We start from the raw sequence: 21,545 nt of genomic DNA, 5'->3' as shown, positions 1-21,545 counted from the left end.
CATCTTATTACTGATAATTTTATGACCTTGAAAATTAAAATTTCTCCCTCTTCCATACATTAAAATAATTTTTTAAAATGATTCATCTACTTTCGTCTGTGGTGGGGTCTTTGTTGCAGCACGCAGGCTTTCTCTGGGTGCGGCGAGTGGGGGGCTATTTTTCACTGTCGTGTGCAGGCTTCTTACTGTGGCTTCACTTGTGGAGCACAGGCTCTGGACTCACAGGCTTCCATAGGTGCAGCTCACGGGCTCTAGAGTGCGGGCTCAGTAGTTCTGGCACATGAGCTTAGCTGCTCTGAGGCGTGTGGGATCTTCCTAGACCAGGGATCAAACCCATGTCCTTTGCACTGCAAAGTGGATTCTTAACCACTGGACCACCAGGGAAACCCAACATAATTTAACTATTAAACAAATGTGGGATTTATTTTGGTGTGAAATACATGTACAAGTTAAATTCTTTGCTAAATAGCAGTTGTCCCAACAGCATTTGTTTAAGGGGAGGCAAAAGTTTCTTTCTCCAATTGGTGTTAATTGTTCCTAATGTATCAACTTAGATCCATTTGTGAAATTTTTAATCTGGCACCACACAGCTTTTATCATGGTCATTTGTTTTGTGTTTTGAATTCTGGTTAGGTGAATTGTCTGTCATTGTTCCGTTTTTCTCATTTCCATCCCCCTTTGCCCCCAAATTCTCTGGAGTTCTTACCTATTGATTTTTGTTTCTGGGTGAATTTTGCAGTCACTTCAGGAAGTCTGACCAAAGGTCTCCCTTGAAATTTCAATGGCCACTGCATGACATTTAGATACTGGCTTGGAGACTAACATTATTCCCCTCCACCAAGTGCAAGGGGTTATTTATTTACATCGTCATTTACCCGGGACTTCCCTGGCAGTCCAGTAGTTAAGACAGCCTGCCAACGCAGGGAGTATGGATTTGATCCCTGATTGGGGAGCTAAGATTTTACTTGTGCCTCAGCCGAAAACCAAACCTTAAGAGAGAAGCAATATTGCAGATGTTCCTTGGCTTGCAGATGAGTCACTCCAGTTCTCTGTATTCACAGTATTCTCCCTGCATCTCTGTCTTCATAGGGCCTTCTTCTTAAAGCACACCAGATGCATTGAGTTAGAGACCCATCCTCCTCCAGTATTCAGTTCAGTTCAGTCACTCAGTCGTGTCTGACTCTTTACAACCCCATGAATCACAGCACGCCAGGCCTCCCTGTCCATCACCAACTCCCGGAGTTCACTCAGACTCACGTCCATCGAGTCAGTGATGCCATCCAGCCATCTCATCCTCTGTCATCCCCTTCTCCTCCTGCCCCCAATCCCTCCCAGCATCAGAGTCTTTTCCAATGAGTCAACTCTTCGCATGAGGTGGCCAAAGTACTGGAGTTTCAGCGTTAGCATCATTCCTTCCAAAGAAATCCCAGGGCTGATCTCCTTCAGAATGGGCCTCCAGTATTACCTCATCGTAATTACAGATGAAACAATTCTGTTTCCAAATAAGATTACATTCTGGGTACATTCTTTTTTGAGGGGATCACAGCTCAGCCCCGTAACACTGACTGACCCACATGCTTCTCCCCACCCCAAGTCCCCTGATCTGTATTTTACCACCTTCTCTTGTGGTTGAGTCCTGCCTTCCCTGCCCAGGTCGCTTCTTTCTGTCTGAATCCTACTGATTGATAGCCCCGTCCCCACCGTTGTGCCCTCAGCTGACCTTTTGTGTCCCCACCAGGCACGATGACCTGAAGGCGATGCTGGACACCAACAAGGATTCCCTCAAGCTGGAGGCCATGAAGAGAATTGTGGCGGTAAGGGGGGTCAAAGGGGATCCCTTGGGGGAGGAGCTTGAGGATCCAAGAGCCGTCCTTGGCTGCTTGTGGACCTAGCCCCCAATGAGTGCTGGCATCCTCCCTTCTCGTTCTCCCCCTACCCTGACCCCACCACCTAGATGATTGCCCGGGGAAAGAACGCCTCAGACCTGTTCCCCGCCGTGGTGAAGAATGTGGCCTGTAAGAACATAGAGGTGAGTGCTCCCAGGGAGGGGTCTCCCTTGTCCACCTCCAGGAGTAAACTGGAGCTAATTGGGGATGAGAAAGGGGACATCCCAGTCCCTGGAGGTCCAATCTGCTCAGAATGTCCCTGGTCCAGGAAAAGACACCTCCCAGATGTCCCTGAACCAGATGTGGATCAGCATGATGGGGCCAGGGTACCCTGGATGCTTTCTCTGTGGAGCACAGCCACCCGGGGTGAGGACATCTCTCAGGGAAGGGGCACCAGTCCCTGCTGAGAAACCCCCTCTTCCCCAGGTGAAGAAGCTCGTCTACGTGTACCTGGTGCGCTACGCTGAGGAGCAGCAAGACCTAGCCCTGCTGTCTATCTCCACCTTCCAGCGTGGCCTGAAGGTCAGAGGTCTCCATTTGCCTCCCTGGGGTCTGGGTCTTGATGGGGCTCTATTGGAGGTGTGGACTTATTCACAACCTCAAAGTTGAGAGTTAGGTTTCATTAGGTGGGTGTTTTTAGGACTTCAAGCCTAGGAGGCAGCATCTAAGTAACTGACAGAACTGCTCCAAGGAGGCAAGGGGAGAAGTCAGGTTATATAGAAGTTTTGCAACAAAGGGCAGGTGGTCTAACATCAAAAAACAGTTGTTAATGAAAGAAAACCAGATAACCCAGGTTAAAGAGTTTGGTGATTTTCTGTGCATGGGAAGATGCAAGAGTCTGGGCTCACTGAAATCATTCCTTTGATATGCACCCCAGCTATCTGGGGCCAGTATCCTGTATTTTCATATCCTGAGTTTCTCCAGGGCTCACCATGGGAAGTGGCTGCAGTCTGATGGCTGCTAGATGGCAGGTGTTCTTTCTTGCTGAGTTCCCTCAGGGATCACCAGCTCACTGTCTATGGTGGCTGCAATTGCTGATGACTGTGACATCCTATGTTTACCAATAGGGCAGGAAATAAATTCCATTTGTCAGAGGAGTGGGCCCAGGGAGAGGTCTGAGTGCAGGGGTTGCGGGGGGGGGTCAGGCTCTGGAGGCCCTTTCCTACCTGCCTAAAGTCAGGAGAGTCAGAGGTGCCTGTGCTAATGGCTGCCTCAACTATGAATCACTTGAGCCCCTGACACTGGCCTTCACCCTACTGATGTAAAGGGATTGAGGCCCACAGCCAGGCAGAAGTCAGCCTTCTTAAGACAGAGTAACGTGTGGGGAGCCTGCTGACCTGGATTCCTCACCTCTGGGTGTCAGAGCCTTGGCACTGGCTGGCTCACCTGGTTTGAGTATCTGCTAGGAACAATGGCTTTGGAACCTTTTCACCTGAAACTGGGTGAGAAGGACAAAAGGGTTTATTGGGAACAAATGAGCTCCATGGAGAGGAAAACGACAAAGCTCACCAAGCTGGAGAGTGGCCTCAGACATGGAGACTGGGTTTGACAGTCTGCAGAGAGAACATAAAGACAAGACCATTCCATTTTCAATAAGGTTAGTATAGCCAATGATTCCTTGAAAGTAGGAACAAGTTGATTATTCTGTTTAGCACAAGAAGAAATAATTGGCTTGTCTTAGATGCCCCAGTGTATGTAAAATATCCACCATTAAAGACCAAAACCGGGACTTCCCTGCTGGTCCAGTGATTAAGACTCTGCCTTCCCAATGCAGGGGACATGGGTTTGATCCCTGTACTGAAAACCAAGATCCTGCATGGCCTATGGCGTGGCCTCAAAATTAAAAAAAAAAAAAAAAAATATATATATATATATATATATATATATATATATATATATATATATATATATATATATTAAAGACCTGGATCACTTTTGTGGAAATAAAATGCCCTTTGAGGCAGGTAGAAACTGAATCTGTTAAGGGAAGGGACAGTGGGAAGATTCAAGTCCTTTCATATGCAGTGGAGGCTGACCCCTCACAAACACACACACACATATTTAAACTGAATATTCTCATCTTTTGTATGTTAAATGCATGCATGATAATCTCCACTGGCTGCTTTTGTGGTTTGGATAAGATATCTCTAGGGTAAAGAAGTCAGCATCACTGTCTTTCTAGTCTTTGTCCAATCAGACTCTCCAGCTCTGATAACAGCCATTAACTCCTCTAGTCTTTCCAGACACTTAGTTATAATTCCTGTGAGAGGGACATTGAAAGATCTGGCTTCTTTTCCTGTTCAGCTGATTCTGTAGGTTAGCTGAGCAGACTGAGAGTTGATTGCCCAAACTGGAGGTTCACCCCTGGTTCATTCTGCTCTGGCCAGCAGGAGGTGATGGCAAAGTCTGCTCCTCTGAGGTGGGGCAGAAAGCCTGGGCACTTGCATCTACCATTCTTTCATTCAGCAAATACTTGGGTATCTCTATGCCTCACACTGTGTCAGGCGTTTTTGTTGTTCGTTTGTTTTAAATTTTTTGGCTGCACCGCAAGGCGTGGGGGATCTTAGTTCCCCCATCAAGGATAGAACCCTGGCCCCCTGCAGTGGAGACAAGGAGTCTTGACCACTGGACCACCAGGGAAGTCCTTGTGCTAGGTTGTTTTTATCAAGTGAAAACCATACGATCTCTCTCGCTTTCAGATTGGTTTAATCAGGATTCAAATCGTTTTATAAGAGCCATTCTGAAAATTTTGCACAAATTTTTACATTGACCTGAAGTTGCCACATTCTACCCTATTTAGAAAACCAGAGCTCATTTAGTTCAACTCAGTGCAGTGATTTCTCTAGAATAATAGTCAGCAAACTTCTGCATCCAGCCAGGTGATAGTAGTTTAGGCTGTGCAGACCGTCTAGTCTCAACCGTCAACGACTCAACTTTGCCCTTGTATTTTAACAGTGTGAAAGCAGTGATGAATGAGTGTGCATGACTGGGTTTGAATTCATATTTTAGAAAATATTTGACTGTATCAAGTCTTAGTGGCAGCATATGGGATCTCGTTCCCTGACCAGGGATTGAACCCAGCCCCGCTGCATTGGGAGCTCAGAGTCTTAGCCACTGGACTACCAGGGAAGTCCCTGAATACATTTTTATTTATTAAAAAAGGCAGAAGACTCATTTGGTTTGTGGATGGTAGTATGCCAACCTTTGCTCTAGAACATCTCTGACAGGTCATCTCCAGTGGTACAGACCTACTCCTTCATAAGGCAGTTCCATCTTAAGACAACTACCACTGCTTTTCATTTTTGTCTTTATTGAAGTATAGACAATTCACAATGTTAAATTAGCTTCAGGTGTATAATACATTGATTCAACATTTTTGTGGCTAATACTCCATTTAAATGTATTTCAAAATATTAGCCATACTCCCTGTGCTGTACAATATATTCTTTTAGCTTTTTATTTTATACATAGTATTAATACTTTGTACCTTTTAATTCCCTACCCCATCTTGCTTCTCCTCACCACCACCCCCCCCCACTCATAACAATTAGTTTGTTCTCTATGAGTTTCTGTTCTGTCATACTCATTCGTTTAATGAAAACATACCCAGAATATATACCCAAGAGTGATATTGCTGGATCATATGGAAGTTCTGTTTTAGCTTTCTGAGAAACCTCCACACTGTTCTCCACAGTGGCTGTGCTAATTTACATTCCCACCAAGAGTGTACAGGGTTCCCTTTTTGCCACATCCTCACCAACACTTGTTATTTGTTGTCTTTCTAATGACAGCCATTCTGACAGATGTGAAGTGATTATAACTTTTTAAAAACCATTATATTGTGTTGAAATGTCTATTACCTTAATTTTTTAAAATTTATATCAGATCCACCAAAGGCATAAAGAATAGTATTCGTATGTGTGCATTTATTCTCTTACTACTTATTTATGTGTTCCTAGTACTCTTGCCTGGAAAATCCCATGGACAGAGGAGCCTGGTGGGCTGCTGTCTATGGGGTCGCACAGAGTTGGACATGACTGAGCAACTTCACTTTCACTTTTCACTTTCATGCATTGGAGAAGGCAATGGCACCCCACTCCAGTACTCTTGCCTGGAAAATCCCAGGGACAGAGGAGCCTGGTGGGCTGAAGTCCATGGGGTCGCTATGAGTCAGACTCGACTGAGCGACTGAGCGACTTCACTTTCCACTTTCATGCATTGGAGAAGGAAATGGCAACCCACTCCAGTGTTCTTGCCTGGAGAATCCCAGGGATGGGGGAGCCTGGTAGACTGCGGTCTATGGGGTCACACAGAGTCGGACAAGACTGAAGCGACTTATTGAATTGAATTGAATTGAAATAATGTATAATACTGTTTTATAAACAGCATCATATATGTGTTCCTCTAAAATTCACTTTCTTTTTGTTATTATTACTGTTTAGGGGGCTCTTCTGCACAATAGTACCAATCTTTTCTATCAGCCCAGACTGAGACTCTGTTTGCTTTGCGGCCGGCTAATGTTGACTCAATTCTGACAAACCTCCAGTTCGCAAGCAGTTAATCCAAGTGTCCCTATATCCTGTCTTTATGCAGTTGGTTCCTCGAATCCTCTGTGAGGATTTCATTATTTAGGTTTAGCACAAGATCTAAGCCAGGGTGGATCTGAATCTTGGTTTTGTCCTCCTGGTTTTATGTCTTCCTCTAAGATGTTAATAAGCTATTCCAACCAGGGCAACAGACTAAATCCCATGTATCATGTTTCCAGGTTGACACTGATCTGCTAGTAAATCTTCCCCAAGTATTGCATTTTACCAAACTGTGGATCCACCTAACTGCAGTCAGCTGGTATTTTCCCATCTTGTTAGAAGGATCTCAACAGCAAAAAAAATTTCTTAACACCTTCTATGTGCAAAAGGCTGTGGTTATCTAGAGATAAAATAGACATGAATTCTCTTAAAATGCTTACGTACTAAATGAAACAAAAGGCCTACATCAAAAATGGCAGTCTAGGAAATGCTATGAGAGACCCCCATGGTGCTTTGCTGATATCAAGATATATAGTATTAATATATGCCAGCCTAATTACCCTACTAAAAAGGAAAGGGGTTTATCTGGGGGGGTGGGTAACTTCCTGTTGAATCCATAATCATTTCCAAATGTTAAAAAAAAAAGAAAATAGGTTTCAGCAGTGGATGTGATATGACTTGACTCTAAGAAAATACAGACTCCTGCTTTTAAAATAAGTGCTTTGAAGAACTTCCCTGGGGGTCCAGTGTTTAAGACTCCGGACTCTCAATGCAGGGGGTCCGAGTTCCGTCCCAATTGAGGGAGATCCCACACGCAGCAACTAAGATGCAGTGCAACCAAATAAACAATAAAGTAAAATCATGACTTCGTAAGATATTTTAAAAATAAATGAAGTGCTTTGAAACTACCTTTTCAAAAACCAGTTCTGGAATTTTAGCAAGGAGGACCATCATTTTCACCTGTAATTCTGTGGCTCTCCTCTTTGCCTATTTTAGAAACTCATGGTAGCACCTACTCTTTAGTGTTCCAGGACCTCTTCCTTTGCCCACTGACCTTCAAGATGAACAGTAATTTACATCTGCTGCTGCTCTCATAATCTCACGACTACAGTACACTGTGTCTAAGGCTCTTCTCAGGTGTCTTATTGTTCAGTCGCTCAGTTGTGTCCGACTCTTTGCTATCCCATACACTGTAGCTTGCCAGGCTTCCCTGTCCTTCACCATCTCCCAGAGCTTGCTCAAACTTATGTCCATTGAGTCCGTGATGCCATCCAACCATCTTGTCCTCTGTCGTCCCCTTCTCTTTCTGCTTTCAATCTTTCCCAGCATCAGGGTCTTTTCCTGTGAGTTGGCTCTTCTCATCAGGTGGCCAAAGTATTGGAGCTTCAGCTTCAGCATCAGCCCTTCCAGTGAATATTCAGGATTGATTTCCTTTAGGATTGACTGGTTTGATCTCCTTGCAGTGCAAGGGACTCTCAAGAGTCTTCTACACCACCACAGTTCAAAAGCACCTATTCTTTGGCACTCAGCCTTCTTTATGGTCCAACTCTCACATCCATACATGGCAACTGGAAAAACCATAGCTTTGACTATATGGACCTTTGTCAGTGAAGTAACGTCTCTGCTTTTTAATATGCCGTCTAGGTTTGTCATAAGTTTGTCAAATTTATGTCTAAGTTTGACATAGCTTTTGTCATAGCTTTTCTTCCAAGGAGCAACCGTCTTTTAATTTCATGGCTGCAGTCACCATCTGCAATGATTTTGGAGCCCAAGAAAATAAAGTCTCTCACTGTTTCCATTGTTTCCCAATCTATTTGCCATGAAGTAATGGGACTGGATGCCATGATCTTAGTTTTTTGAATGTTGAGTTTTAAGCCAGTTTTTTTACTCTCCTCTTTCACCTTCATCAAGAGGCTCTTTAGTTCCTCTTTGCTTTCTGCCATAAGGGCAGTGGCATCTGTGTCTCTGAGGTTATTGATATTTCTCCTGGCACCTCTTGATTCCAGCCTGTGCTTCATCCAGCCCGGCATTTTGCATGATGTACTCTGTATACCAGTTAAATGAGCAGGGTGACAATACACAGCCTGACGTACTCCTTTCAGGTGTCTATAGGATGCAGTAGGCACAAAGAGGAGGGGCTTACACACCTATTCTCTTTTAAACACGTGGAGGAAGGGGAAGAAGAGCAGCTTTTGAGAGTTTGCTGGGGGAGAAGACTGAAAGGGTGAACTTTAAAAAGAATATTTAGTTGTCTGTGCTGGGTCTTAGTTGCAGCATGCAGGATCTAATTCTCCAACCAGGGATCAAACCTGGGCCCCCTGCATTGAGAGCAGAGTCTTCGCCTCTAGACCACCAGGGAAGTCCCTGAAAGGATGAACTCTTGGGAAGGGAGAGCAGGTTGCATTTGCTGGCAGTCTCCTCCACCATAAACACAAAGACACCCTCCTAGTCTGCACACACTCCTAAGAAACAAGGTGCTTCAAGAATTTTAGGCATTCTGAAAGTCTGTCGCTCTCCCTGAAAGTGAAGCAGCCCAATGCCACATCCCTCCAGATATCAGATTTCTGTTGCAGGGCCGAGTCAGTGCTCTCAGGCAGAGCTCCCCAGGCACCCGGCACCAGCACCTCATCATCTAGGCTCAAGACAGACAAGGAAACAAGAGTGGGTGGCAACCAGGGACAGTGAGTTCCCCTCCCATCAGGGCGCCCGCTGCCCTCCCATGGCTCTGCCTCTGCCACCTTTGCCCTAGGACCCCAACCAGCTGATTCGAGCCAGTGCCCTCCGCGTCCTGTCTAGCATTCGTGTGCCCATCATCGTGCCCATCATGATGCTGGCCATCAAGGAAGCTGCCTCAGATATGTCTCCCTATGTGCGGAAAACAGCTGCCCATGCCATCCCTAAGCTCTACAGGTATGCCCCAAGCCACTGCCCATCCCTGGCCTCTCCCAGTTTTGAAGGCTGATTTTGTTGTTTGTTGTTTTTAAGTCTTTAGGTGGTTTAAGACAGTTTGGGGAACAGATAGAGAAGGAGGACATTGGAAGCAGTGGCTCACACCTCTTGATCAATAGGGTTGGGGGGAGAAAGGGGAGCACATCTCCAGCGGGTATTGGGAAGGCTGGAGAGGAGGGAGGGGCAAACAACAGTTTCTCCCTCAGTTTGGATTCTGACCAGAAGGACCAGCTGATAGAGGTCATCGAGAAGCTTCTGGCTGACAAGACCACGGTGGGTATATGGACACACAGAGGTGGGTGGTGGAAAGGTGCCAGGCCAACCCCTTCTGTCCTTCCCCTTAATGTGCTCCTGCCTCTGTGGGTTCCCCAGCTGGTGGCGGGCAGTGTGGTGATGGCCTTCGAGGAGGTGTGCCCCGAGCGCATCGACCTGATCCACAAGAACTACCGGAAGCTCTGTAACCTGCTCATCGACGTGGAGGAGTGGGGCCAGGTGGTCATCATCAGCATGCTCACCCGCTATGCCCGCACGCAGTTCCTCAGCCCCACCCAGAACGTGAGTGGCCTGGACCCCCAGGCGCAACCGCGACCCGTGCCCTAGCAGAGTGGGTAGGAGGGCTTCCAGGAGGAGGTGTCCCCTGCCCCACCCGCCTGTTCCCCACCCCTCCCACCCCACCCCCAGGAATCTCTGCTGGAGGAGAACTCTGAGAAAGCCTTCTATGGCTCCGAGGAGGATGAGGCCAAGGGCCCGGGGTCTGAGGAGGCAGCCTCCACGGCGCTGCCCGCCCGGAAGCCCTACGTCATGGACCCTGACCACCGGCTGCTGCTGCGCAACACGAAGCCGCTCCTGCAGAGCCGCAGCGCCGCCGTGGTCATGGCCGTGGCGCAGCTTTACTTCCACCTGGCTCCCAAGGCAGAGGTGGGCGTCATCGCCAAGGCCCTCGTGCGCCTGCTGAGGAGCCACAGGTGCGTGCCCGCCCCGCCCACACCCCAACCCGCCCCAACCACGCCCCGCCCACGGCCCAGCCACGCCTGGAAGGAGGCTGCCTCTCCGCTTCCCCCTACCTAGAGTGCGGCGCCCTCCACCCCAGCCCACCGGCCCCTCTACAATGACGCCAGTCCCACCCTCCTACCACCTTCCCCGACACCCGCCCTCTCCTCCCTCCTCTCGGGCCCACCTCCCTTCCCTGCCCGCGCCTCCTGGCCTGGCCCTGGCCTAGGGACGCGGTTCCTCTGCTGTTCCTCTCCGCAGTGAAGTGCAGTACGTGGTGCTCCAGAACGTGGCCACCATGTCCATCAAGCGCCGGGTGAGCTCGTGACCCAGGCCTGCCCTCGCGGTCCGACGGGTGGCTCTGCGGGGCAGGGGCGCTGGGGAAGGCAGGATGGGATGATGCCTTGGCAGTGTGGAGCATGGGAGGGGGAGGCCGTAAATGCAGGTGGAGATGCAGGACCCGGACCCCCAGGGTAGAAGCCCTGATGAAGAAAGATAGGGTCGGAGCTGAGGGGGTGGGAAGAGCTGACAGTGGAAGAGAGTGCAGGGGCAAGAAGGACGCTGGGCCCTGGATGGGGGAGGGTCGCGGGGAGGGGCGCTCTGGAGAAGGAGCAGGGCTCTGGTGGCGCTCCCTGGGACCACCTCTCTCGTGCCAGGGTATGTTTGAGCCGTACCTGAAGAGCTTCTACATCAGGTCCACTGACCCCACCCAGATCAAGATTCTGAAGGTGAGTGACGGACAGTCATGCCTGTGGCCTTAATGAAGGATTAAGGAAAGCACAGAGGGACTTCCCTGGTGGTCCAGTGGTTAAGAATCTGCCTTGCAATGCAGGGGACACAGGTTTGAACCCTGGTCAGGAAACTAAGATCCCACATGCCACAGGGCAACTAAGCCTGCTGTGCCACAACTAAGACCTGATGCACCCAAATGAATAAATACTAAAAACAAATGAAAGCACAAAAAGCCCACTGGCACCCCCTGCCCCTTTTCTGCCTCCTTGCAGCTGGAAGTGTTAACTAACCTCGCCAATGAGACCAACATTCCTACTGTCCTCCGGGAATTCCAGGTACTGGCTAGGGACCAGCTTGTAGCCAGAGAGGCCCATGAGAGTTGCCCTGTAGCTCCTTATGCTCAGTGAGAATCATCTTGGTGGATTAAATCTTCTCTTTAGAACCCAAAATGGAGAAACTGTTATTTCATGTCCCTTCCCAATGCCGTCTGCAGGCTTTGGGTCAGGGAGTCACCGGGTAATGGATGAGGGTGTCATTCCTTTCCCCAAAGTTTAGTCTCTGGCATGATTGGTCACTGAATGAGGGGTAACAGCTTTCCAGAAGGTCACCCTCAAGTCTGCAGAGTCACTGCCGAGTCAAGTCTGAGGGATCACCACCTTCTGGGGCTCACTCTGTTGTGGCCTCCCGCAGACCTACATTCGCAGCATGGACAAGGACTTTGTGGCAGCCACCATCCAGGCCATTGGGCGCTGCGCAACTAACATAGGCCGAGTCCGCGACACCTGCCTCAACGGCCTGGTGCAGCTGCTGTCCAACCGTGATGGTCAGTGTTTGTCTGTCTGCATGTCCAGCTCTGATGACTTGTGGGTGCTGCCTGCATGTCTGACTGATGGCCAGCAGGTATTCTCCTGTCTGGCCAGCGACAATTCGTGTTCATCAGTCCATCGGCCTCAGTTTGTATCCTTGTACCCCTGCCTCTCTGAGGGCCACTGGAGAAGTACAGGAGGTTGAGGAGCAAAGCCAAGGGCCTGGGGGCGTTGCAAGTGTGTCTGCCCATTGTGTGTGGCCATCTGACTGTCCTGGGCTCATTTCCTGTTCCACAGAGCTTGTGGTCGCAGAGTCAGTGGTGGTCATCAAGAAGCTGCTGCAAATGCAGCCAGCCCAGCATGGAGAGATTATCAAACACTTGGCAAAGCTCACAGACAACATCCAGGTGAGGGGGTGACCCCACTGGCTTCCCCAACCCAGGAACCTCCCCGTGATCTTAAGACCCTATAATTAGGGACTTCCCTGGTGGTCCAGTGGTTAAGAATCTGGCTTGCAAGGCAGGGGACCCGGGTTTGATCCCTGGTTGGGGAACTGAGGTCCCACATGCCAAGGGGCAACTAACTCCGTTCACCACAACTAACGAGCCTGTGCCCTGCAACAAAAGATCCTACATGATGCAAACGAAGATCCCACATGCCACAACTAAAGACCCAATGCAGCCAAATAAATGAATTTTTTTTAAAAAAAGATCCTATAATTAAACTGGCCTTAATAAAAATCAAAAAGAAAAAGAAAAAATCAGGGGCTTCCCTAGTGGCTCAGACAGTAAAGAATCCACCTGCAATGCAGGTGACCCAGGTTCAACCCAGGTCGATCCCTGGGTGGAGGAGATCCCCTGGAGAAGAGAATGGCTACCCACTCCAGTACTCTTGCCTGGAGAATTCTATGGACAGAGGAGCCTGGCAGGCTATAGAGCATGGGGTCTCAAAGAGTTCGGACACGACTGAGTGATTAACACTTTCACTTTTTAAATAAAAAAATCAACTTCCAAACCATTCTTACTGGCTTGGAAGGTCTTTGGGTGGGAGAAGGGGAAAGACGAGACCATGTGACCCTGGTTTGCCTTCCCTTTGGGGACCCCTTGCTGAGCTCCAGCCTGGTCCACACTCATGTTTTCTCTAAAGCTCTGGCTCGGGGTGGCTGGTTGACAGGCGTGTGTTTTTGTGTTGCGCTGCCAAGTTGAAACATTCAGACAAGGCATTCCTGAAGACTCAGGAAGGATAACATGGCATCCTTAGATAGAAAGCATCAAGGGCACAGTGGATCCAGAAAGCCAGTCTTTTATACCAACTGTGACTGAACTTCCAAGGCTCTGTGCGTGCTCTTGAAACCCTGGGGAGGAGGGGAGATGCTGCCTGAGAAATGCCCACCTAGTATTTTCTCTCCCACCACCTCCCACTCCCAGTTCTAGAGAAGTGAGCGCAGATGGGAGGAGTGCTGGCTCCCTGGCAGGCCACATGCCCACCCACATTCCCACAGGCACCCCAGTCCTGACTCCTTTCCCACCCACACAGGTGCCCATGGCCCGAGCCAGCATCCTGTGGCTCATCGGCGAGTACTGTGAGCACGTCCCCAGGATTGCACCAGACGTCCTGAGAAAGATGGCCAAATCCTTCACTGCCGAGGAGGACATCGTCAAACTGCAGGTCATCAACCTGGCAGCCAAGCTCTACCTGACCAACTCAAAGCAGGTACTGATTGAGAGATGCCTCTCAAAGCTCTCTGGGCCCCAGAAACAGCCCAGGTGGTGTTCTGTGGGTCCTCACCAGGTAGGCATGAACTTGAGTACCTCTTTTTGTCAGTTTTTTCATTTTGTATTTTCATTAATGTTTATTGGAGTATAGTTGATATACAGTGTTGTGTTCGTTTCTGCTGTACAGCGCAGTGATTCAGTTATACATATATCAGCACCCCTTTCTGAAGACAGAGTTCAAGATAGGTGGCTGGTCTGCCCATGTAACCCAATGTTCCCCAGAGTCCACGACTACTCTGGAGGCCCAAGGGCATAGTAGAGATGGTGGCCATGTTGAAGAGACTCTTCTGTGGGGCTGTGACTTCCAGTCTTCCAGTGGGAGTGTCCTTACTTGCTGCCTTCAGGATGCTGGGGCCAGAGGGAGGGACCTGCAATGACAGGCCTTGATGGGAGACCACATGTCCCAGGAGATGTGGTCTGTCCTCCTCCCCGCAAAGCTTGGTGATGCTTCACCAGTCTATGCCAGCGATAAGAGGGCACAAGCCTGGGTGGTACTGGTGGTCATTGTCATTCCCATGGTGAAATATTATGAAAGGCACCAAGAACACGGCTCAGCTAAGCTGGAATATCAGGATATTAACAGCCTCTTGAGTGTCCGGCATCCTCTGAGATGGTCCCAGGACACGTTGCTATGAGTCAAGTGTAACGTGCCAGAGCTCTTCAAGGTGCTAGAACACCAGGCGCCATGATAGTTCCCACACTCACTGCTCTGCTCAGTCAGGCGAGGCAGGGGTTGGCAAACCACCGCCCATAGTCCAAACCTGGCCTGCTGCCTGTTGTTGTAAATAAACTTTTACTGGGCTACAGCCACGTTCATTCATTTGTTTATCGTCTATGGATGTTGTAGCTGCAACAGAGTCCATATGGCCTGCAAATCCTAAAATAGGTCCTCGGCCTTTTGTAGAAACGATTTGGCAACCCTCAGAGCAAACAAAGCATGTGGGCCATCCCCTGGAGGTGGTGACATCTCTGCCGGCCTGAAGGTGGCCTCTTTGCCGTCCCATGGAGTCTTTGGATGGTGGTGTTTGTGCATCTTCTGTGACCCACGGTAGACAGGGTGGGCCCCAGGGCCTCCAGCTGGGGGGCAGGGCTGTCACATGTGGGGCCTCTTGTCAGGAGCTGGGATGGACCGTGGTCGTGTGGAAGCTGTGAGGGGCTGGGTCTGTGGGTGTCAGTATTGTGGGAGAAGCAGATTGGAGACAAGTTAGAGGGAAAGGCACCACAGGGAAGCCTTGGAACAAATATCTGTGCGCCTCCTTTATGCAAACAGGAGAAAAGAGCAGGTGGGAGGAAGGTCTGAAAAGATGAAGCAGGCTAGGTGGGTGGCTGCTGGGTAGAGGGGGTGTCTGAAAAGCTCAATACCACACCAGAGCCCTGAGCCCCAGCATAGTGATTCAGCATGTTTGCATAAGTCTGGGTGTGCCCACGTGGCTCTTCCCTAAGTTGTCCCTGTTAGCTTCTTGTGCATTTATTCATGACCATAATTAACATACATTTCGCAAGTGCCTACTGTGCCTGGCACTGAGCTATGTCCTTGGGTGATGACAACAAGCGAGACGTGTTTACCGGCCTTCAAGTGCTCACAGCCAAGTAGAGGAAACAGCACAAAATGCAGAGCAGTAAGGGCTGCAGCCAATCTTCCCTGGTGGCTCAGATGGTAAAGAACCCACTTGGCAATGCCAGAGACACGAATTTGATCCCTGGGTCAGGAAGAAAGCCTGGAGAAGGAAATGGCAACCCACTCCAGGATTCTTCCCTGGGAAATCCCATGGACAGAGGAGCCTGGCGGGCTACAGTCCATGGGGTCACAAAGAGTCGGACACAACTTAGTGACTAAACAACAAAGGGTATAGTCAGAGCTGGCACAGAGAGCCATGGGTACAGATGGCTTAGCCCCTCTCCTAGGCAGGACGGGGTCCCGGTCCCCATCAGGCCACTCTGAGTAGGCTGTTCAGACAGATGGAACCTCCACACACCCTTCATCCTAAGGCCAGTCCTACAGGCTCCTTAGGATGGTTCTTGGACTCAGTAAAGAGAGCTTTCCTCCTTCCTACCCTCCCTGTCTTTCTCTTTTCTTCTTTCTCAGCCTGTGCTGAGAGTGGTGGAGAATAGGAATTCTCTGTACTCCAGGAGGGAAGTGTTTGCATGTGCCCATGGCCATCCTTGCAAAAGAGCAAGGATGCTCCCCTCTTCCCAGTAAGAGGGTGACATGTTCAACCTGCCACAGGCCACAGCAATCCCAGCCACTGCCCCCTCCCCCATGTGCTGACCCCCACTGCATGCCAGACTCTGGCCCAGGCTGAGTTAAGGAGATAACGGATGAGCTCTGCCCTTCTGTGGCTGAGCAGATAACCAGAGGGTCTAACAGAAGATGCACTGGCAGAGGTCTTGGGGGGGCAGGATTAGTGAAGGTGACCATTACAGCCACTTCGGGCAACTGCCTGCTTGAATGCTTTTGGCAGGTAGGTTTGCTTTTGTCTGCTTGATGAGATACCTGGGAGGAGGGTCTGCTTAGGTCGTGGTGGGAGCTAAAATCTGGCTTCTAGAGTGAGTGGAAGAGTCTGACAAGTTCTCCATTATTTTTTTTTTAGTTAATAACTTCTTTGATACCATAAAAATAATGCATGTTCATCATAAAATGTTTGGAAATTCCAGAGAAATATTATAAGTTAAATATTTAAATTAGCTATAGGTCTACCACTTAGAAAAAACCAGCATTGGTTTTATATTTTCTTAGGTTGTTTTTTTTTTAAATTTGGTTTCTAGATATAATCATCCAGAAATTGTACATTTGTGCCTTGTTCAGTACATTAATATTTTTGTTTCTATTTCCTCATAATGCCTTATATTTAGAAAGTTGTTTCCTCGTTCACATATCAATTAAAATTTTCATGCATAATTTCCTCCAGACTTTTTTTTTCTATTTTTAATCCATTGTATTGGTTTTTTAGTGCTGTGTAATAAATTACCACAAACTTAGTAGGCCAAAAAAACATATTTACTTTCTATTTCCATGGATCAAGAATCCAGGTATGGCCTAGTTGGGTCTTGTATGTGTATGTGCGAGCATGCACACACGGTCGGTCGTGTCGGACTCTTTTTGCAACCCCGTGAACTGTAGTCCCCCAGGCTCCTCTGTCCATAGGATTCTCCAGGCAAGAATACTGGAGTGGCTTGCCATTTCCTCTTCCAGGGGATCGTCTCAACCCAGGGTTTGAACCCGTATCTCTTACATCTCCTGCATTGACAGGTGGGTTCTTTATCACTAGCGCCACATGGGTTGGGTCTTATTGCAAGGCTATAGTTACAGCTGAGGAACCGGTCAAGTTGGGATTCTCATCTGGAGGCTGTGTTGGGCAAGCATTCATATCCAGTTTTGCATGCCCGATGGTAGGACTGAGGCCCTGGCTTCTCGCTGGTTGTCAGCTGGAGATCGTCCTCAGCTCCTTGCCACATGGTCTCCAAACATAGCTGCCTGCTTCTTCAGAGCCGCAAGGGATAAAAGTGTCCAGAGCCAGTCTGCTAGCAAAACTGGAGTTGAACGTACGGAAACAGTCATGGGGTTATATGGTGCCCCTGGTCACTTCTGCCATATTCTGTTGGTCAGAATCACATTTTAGGTCACACCCACCCTTGGGAGGGGAGCAAGACTGGGCTTCAGGAGGTGGGATTGTGGGAGAGGACCTGGGCATCTGTCCTCCGCATCCATCTAGAGCTTATTTTGGTGTAGCATGTCAGGTGTGAATGTATTTTAATTCCTTTTTTTTTTTTGAAGAGCTAGTTTCCCTAGCATGATTTAACAGGTGTTTTCAAGGTAACAGGTATGTTGGCATAGGTTCTTTTTTAAAAAATAATTTTGCTTCTTTATTTATGGCTGTGTTGGATCTTTGTTGCTGTGAGGACTTTTCTCCAGTTGTGATGAGTGCTCTGGTTGCCATGCGCAGTCTTCTCCTGGTTGTGACTTTTATTGTTGCGGAACACAGGCTCTAGGCACAGAAGCTCTAGTAGCTGTGGCTCCCAGGCCCTAGAGCACAGGTTCAGTAGTTGTGGCGCATGAGCTTAGTTGCTCTGTGGCATGTAGGATCTTCCCAGACCAGGGATCAAACCCAAGACTCTTGCATTGGCAGGCGGATTCTTTACCACTGAGCCACTGGGGAAGTCCTGGCATAAGTTCTTGAAAAGGCATCGATGTTCCCCACTTAAAATTCTTCCTGGCAGCTGGAGCCCTTGGGTCCAACTGGGAGCTTTGTTCAGTTCTTCGTGCACTGGAGCTTGTGTTATAGGCCTTCTTAAACAGCCTGTAATTCGTGTGCATACTGGCTAGGCAAGGCAGGTGTCCTGGGGCTGCAGACTGCATATGATGACCCCTGGGGAATGGTCCAGGGTAATGAACTATAGGCAAATCCTGCAGTGTTGAGGTGGAGGGACTAGCCCCTTCTTGGGTTGGTTGTTGATGGGCAGTTAAGGCTGTGGACAGATGGATTGAAACCTTGAACTCTTCTTTCCAGAATTAGGCAAGGACTTGAGGGGAGGGAGAGAGGGTCTATGATCGGCCAGCTGGGAAATCCATAGAGTTGGATCAGCAGCTGCTTGATAATAGTCAGTGTGGATAAGGACATCTGGTAGCCTTGGCACGCAGGGTGGTGTCTGGTCAAGGAGAGGCAGGTCTACAATGAAGTCCATTTTGATGGGGGCATCCTAAAGGGAGTGTGGGGTTTGGAGTACTTACCTGTGACGGGAACAGTATTGCAGGCGGTGCTGTGCTGGAAGGGACTGAGCTGAACATGAGGCCGCCAAAGCCCCCATTGTAGAAGGAGTGGAATCACAGCAGCTCTCTAGAGTTTTGTCACAGCGGCTACTCTGATTCTGGGCCAGCATCTTGCTGATGGCCCTGCCAGATTACCTGGCTCAGCCGTGTCCAAGGCTGGATGTAACACCGTGTAACCAGAACATCAGGAAGACCAGAGTCAGTTTGCTGGTCCCATCCCTCAGAATATCCCCAGATACTGTGGCCGTCGTGACACGGGATGTATGTACTTGGTGGATTTTGATTGTCTTTGCCATAGGGATGGAGACCTGGATGAGGTCAGCCACAGAGCGTAGGCTGTAAATAGGTAAACAGGTAAATACAGTGCCGGGTCCAGACACTCTATTTACTCTTGGGTGGGTCCAGGCCTGGGTGCAGCACTAACTGGTTCCTGAACCCAGGAGATGTCACTTAGTGATTCTGATTTTCCTCTGGAAATGGGGGCAGTAGTGCCACCTCTCGGAAGGGTTGTGGAGATTCCATGAGGCAGTGAAAGGCCCCACTAGCACTGGGCACAAGAAGGCACTCCATAAATAGTGGCTGCCACTGTCATTTTGTGAAGATAGGAACAGGGCAGAAGTTGAGATCTGGGGTCCTGGGCTCTAGCTCCCTTGACTGCAGACTGTGAGCCCCATGTTAACTTCAGCAGACCCTAAAGTGGCTGCAGTTTGCTCCAACCTCATTAGCACCCCACTCCAGTACTCTTGCCTGTAAAATCCCATGGACAGAGGAGCCTGGTAGGCTGCAGTCCATGGGGTCGCTAAGACTCGGACACGACTGGGCGACTTCACTTTCACTTTCCACTTTCATGCATTGGAGAAGGAAATGGCAACCCACTCCAGTGTTCTTGCCTGGAGAATCCCAGGGACGGGGGAGCCTGGTGGGCTGCCATCTATGGGGTTGCACAGAGTCAGACACGACTGAAGCAACTTAGCAGCAGCAGCAGCAGCAGCAGGGGATTATGGCCTCTGAAACCCCTGGGCTGCCCAGATTCTAGTCTGTGGGTCCATGGGGTATGCGGACAGCCCCTGCCAAGGGGATTCCTCTGTGTCCCCCTTTGTCTTTTTGTCGTCTGGTTTCCCCTGGGTGATGGAGTCTAGGAATGGCGAGGTCTCGAAACCTGTTCCAGACCTCAGGGTGGAGAGGTTGGCTTAGTCTGGACTAGTGAGTTAGGAGTGGGCCAAAGGCAGTGGGGACCACAAACCTGAGGAAGAATGGCCTCCCCAGGGCTAAGAGGGAGGGTTCCAAAAGGGCAGCCTCTTGTCCTGTCCAAGGCAGTTGTCAATGTCGGGGTCAGGGGTCAGGGCTGGGGAGGTGAGGGAAAATGTAGGTCTGACACAACGGAGGAAAGTGAAAGTGTTTGTCTTCAGTCATGTCTGACCCTTGGCAATCCCATGGACTGTAGCCCACCAGGCTCCTCTGTCCATGGAATTCTCCAGGCAAGAATACTGGAGTGGTAGCCATTCCCTTCTCCAGGGGATCTTCCCAACCCAGGGATTGAACCCAGTTCTCCTGCATTGCAGGCAGATTCTTTACCATCTGAGCCACCAGGGAAGCCCTGACACAGTGACACAATGGTGGGGTTGGAGGGAAAGTTGGGTGGAGGCAGCAGTGCTTGGAGCTGTTGGCTTAAAGAATCTGGTTCTGGGACTTCCCTGGCGGTGCAGTGGTTAAGACTCGGTGCTTCCACTGCTGGGGGCACAGGTTCCATCCATGGTTAGGGAATTAAGATCCTGCATGTTACAGGACATGGCCAAAAAAAAAAAAAAAAGAATCTGGTTGGACACCTCCTGTGTCCCCACCCTCTGTGATGGCTGCTGACTCACCTCTCATGTCCCAGACCAAGCTGCTGACCCAGTACGTGCTGAGCCTAGCCAAGTATGACCAGAACTACGATATCCGTGACCGAGCACGCTTCACCCGGCAGCTCATTGTCCCTTCGGAGCAGGGCGGGGCTCTCAGCCGCCATGCCAAGAAGCTCTTCCTGGCACCCAAACCAGCTCCAGTCTTGGAGTCGTCCTTCAAAGGTGGGAGCTGAAATCAAAAGGAGCCTTCCTGGGGGAAGGGGAGAATTGGCCAGCACCCCAGGCCTGGCTCTTCCCCCTGAGGTCTCAGTCTCGGCCAGGCACCAGCCTTTGGTGGGCAGGATTCCTTTGCCCCTGTGGCTGGACCAGTCCTGTGGCGCCCCAGGCTTGCTCCTTCACCCGCTCACCACCACCACTAGCATCATCTCACTTGGTCTCTGCCCTCCCAGGCAGGATGGGCCGCTGTCTCCTCAGCTGTCAGACTCCTCTTTCCATCCACCTCCCTGAGCAGGCATATCTAGGAAGGCAGGAAGTAGAACTGCATACAAAGGAGGGGTGTATGTTGGTAAGGGTCCTGAGAAAGCGGTTTCCAGCATTGGCTGGGCTGTCATTGCAGATCAGCCCAGTTCCCAGGCCCTCAGCCCTGCCTCATCTCTCAGGTGGGTGTCCCGTGACAAGGGCTCTGACAGCGAGGGGGTGAGGGACCCAGCTGGCTCTCTGGACCCAGGAATCTCCTCAGGAGGGAGCTTCCTTCACCAAGCTCGGTTCTCCTACGTATCTTCTTGTTCTGCTTTGTCTCTGCCCTGGACCCCTGGAGTAAGGAGATTCAGAGCCGTGGGGCAGATGGGAAAAGCCCCAGGGAGGAAGTGGGCGGTGCTTTTCATCCCCACTACAGGTCTCTGTGCTGCCCTCCTCTGGCTCTGATCCCGTCCCACTCCTGCGCAGACGGCTCAGCTCTCCCCATGCAGGCCAGAGCCTGACCAGACACAGCTCTTTGCCCTTGGTCTCAGCCTGGCCAGTCTCTTAGAGGCGATACCCTTGTCGCAAGCGGGCCTCCCTCCTGAGCCTGGCACTGCGGCCATATAGCCCTCATCCCACCCGCACCATGCCCTGGGAGAAGCCACGCCTGCATTTCTACTCCTCCCTCCCCGCCCCATCTCAGCAGGCAGACCCCGGCAGACAGGCCTGCAGCAGCTCTGGGCCCAGTGCCCTCCCATCTCCTCTGAGCTCCCAGTTTCCCCCAACCCTCCCTGGCCCCTCAGCCCTGCT

The 21,545-nt window shown here is 50.0% G+C and overlaps 1 protein-coding gene across 1 annotated transcript in view; it reads left to right on the top strand.

Annotated features, from left to right (window-relative positions):
- AP3B2 (adaptor related protein complex 3 subunit beta 2) overlaps positions 1-21,545 on the top strand; it is a 36,903-nt gene that overhangs the window by 7,840 nt on the left and 7,518 nt on the right. Inside the window, exons 2-15 of the mRNA NM_001243335.1 lie at positions 1,739-1,814; positions 1,955-2,029; positions 2,313-2,408; positions 9,162-9,322; positions 9,568-9,634; positions 9,734-9,916; positions 10,043-10,326; positions 10,613-10,667; positions 11,008-11,079; positions 11,356-11,418; positions 11,774-11,906; positions 12,187-12,296; positions 13,426-13,602; positions 20,312-20,498. Of these exons, the coding sequence (NP_001230264.1) occupies positions 1,739-1,814; positions 1,955-2,029; positions 2,313-2,408; positions 9,162-9,322; positions 9,568-9,634; positions 9,734-9,916; positions 10,043-10,326; positions 10,613-10,667; positions 11,008-11,079; positions 11,356-11,418; positions 11,774-11,906; positions 12,187-12,296; positions 13,426-13,602; positions 20,312-20,498 (1,739 nt within the window). The remainder of the gene's footprint in view (positions 1-1,738; positions 1,815-1,954; positions 2,030-2,312; positions 2,409-9,161; positions 9,323-9,567; positions 9,635-9,733; positions 9,917-10,042; positions 10,327-10,612; positions 10,668-11,007; positions 11,080-11,355; positions 11,419-11,773; positions 11,907-12,186; positions 12,297-13,425; positions 13,603-20,311; positions 20,499-21,545) is intronic.

The sequence above is a fragment of the Bos taurus genome, chromosome 21 (assembly GCF_002263795.3).
Source record: "Bos taurus isolate L1 Dominette 01449 registration number 42190680 breed Hereford chromosome 21, ARS-UCD2.0, whole genome shotgun sequence".
Taxonomy (NCBI): domain Eukaryota; kingdom Metazoa; phylum Chordata; class Mammalia; order Artiodactyla; family Bovidae; genus Bos; species Bos taurus.
This window is presented reverse-complemented; position numbering and strand designations above follow the sequence as displayed.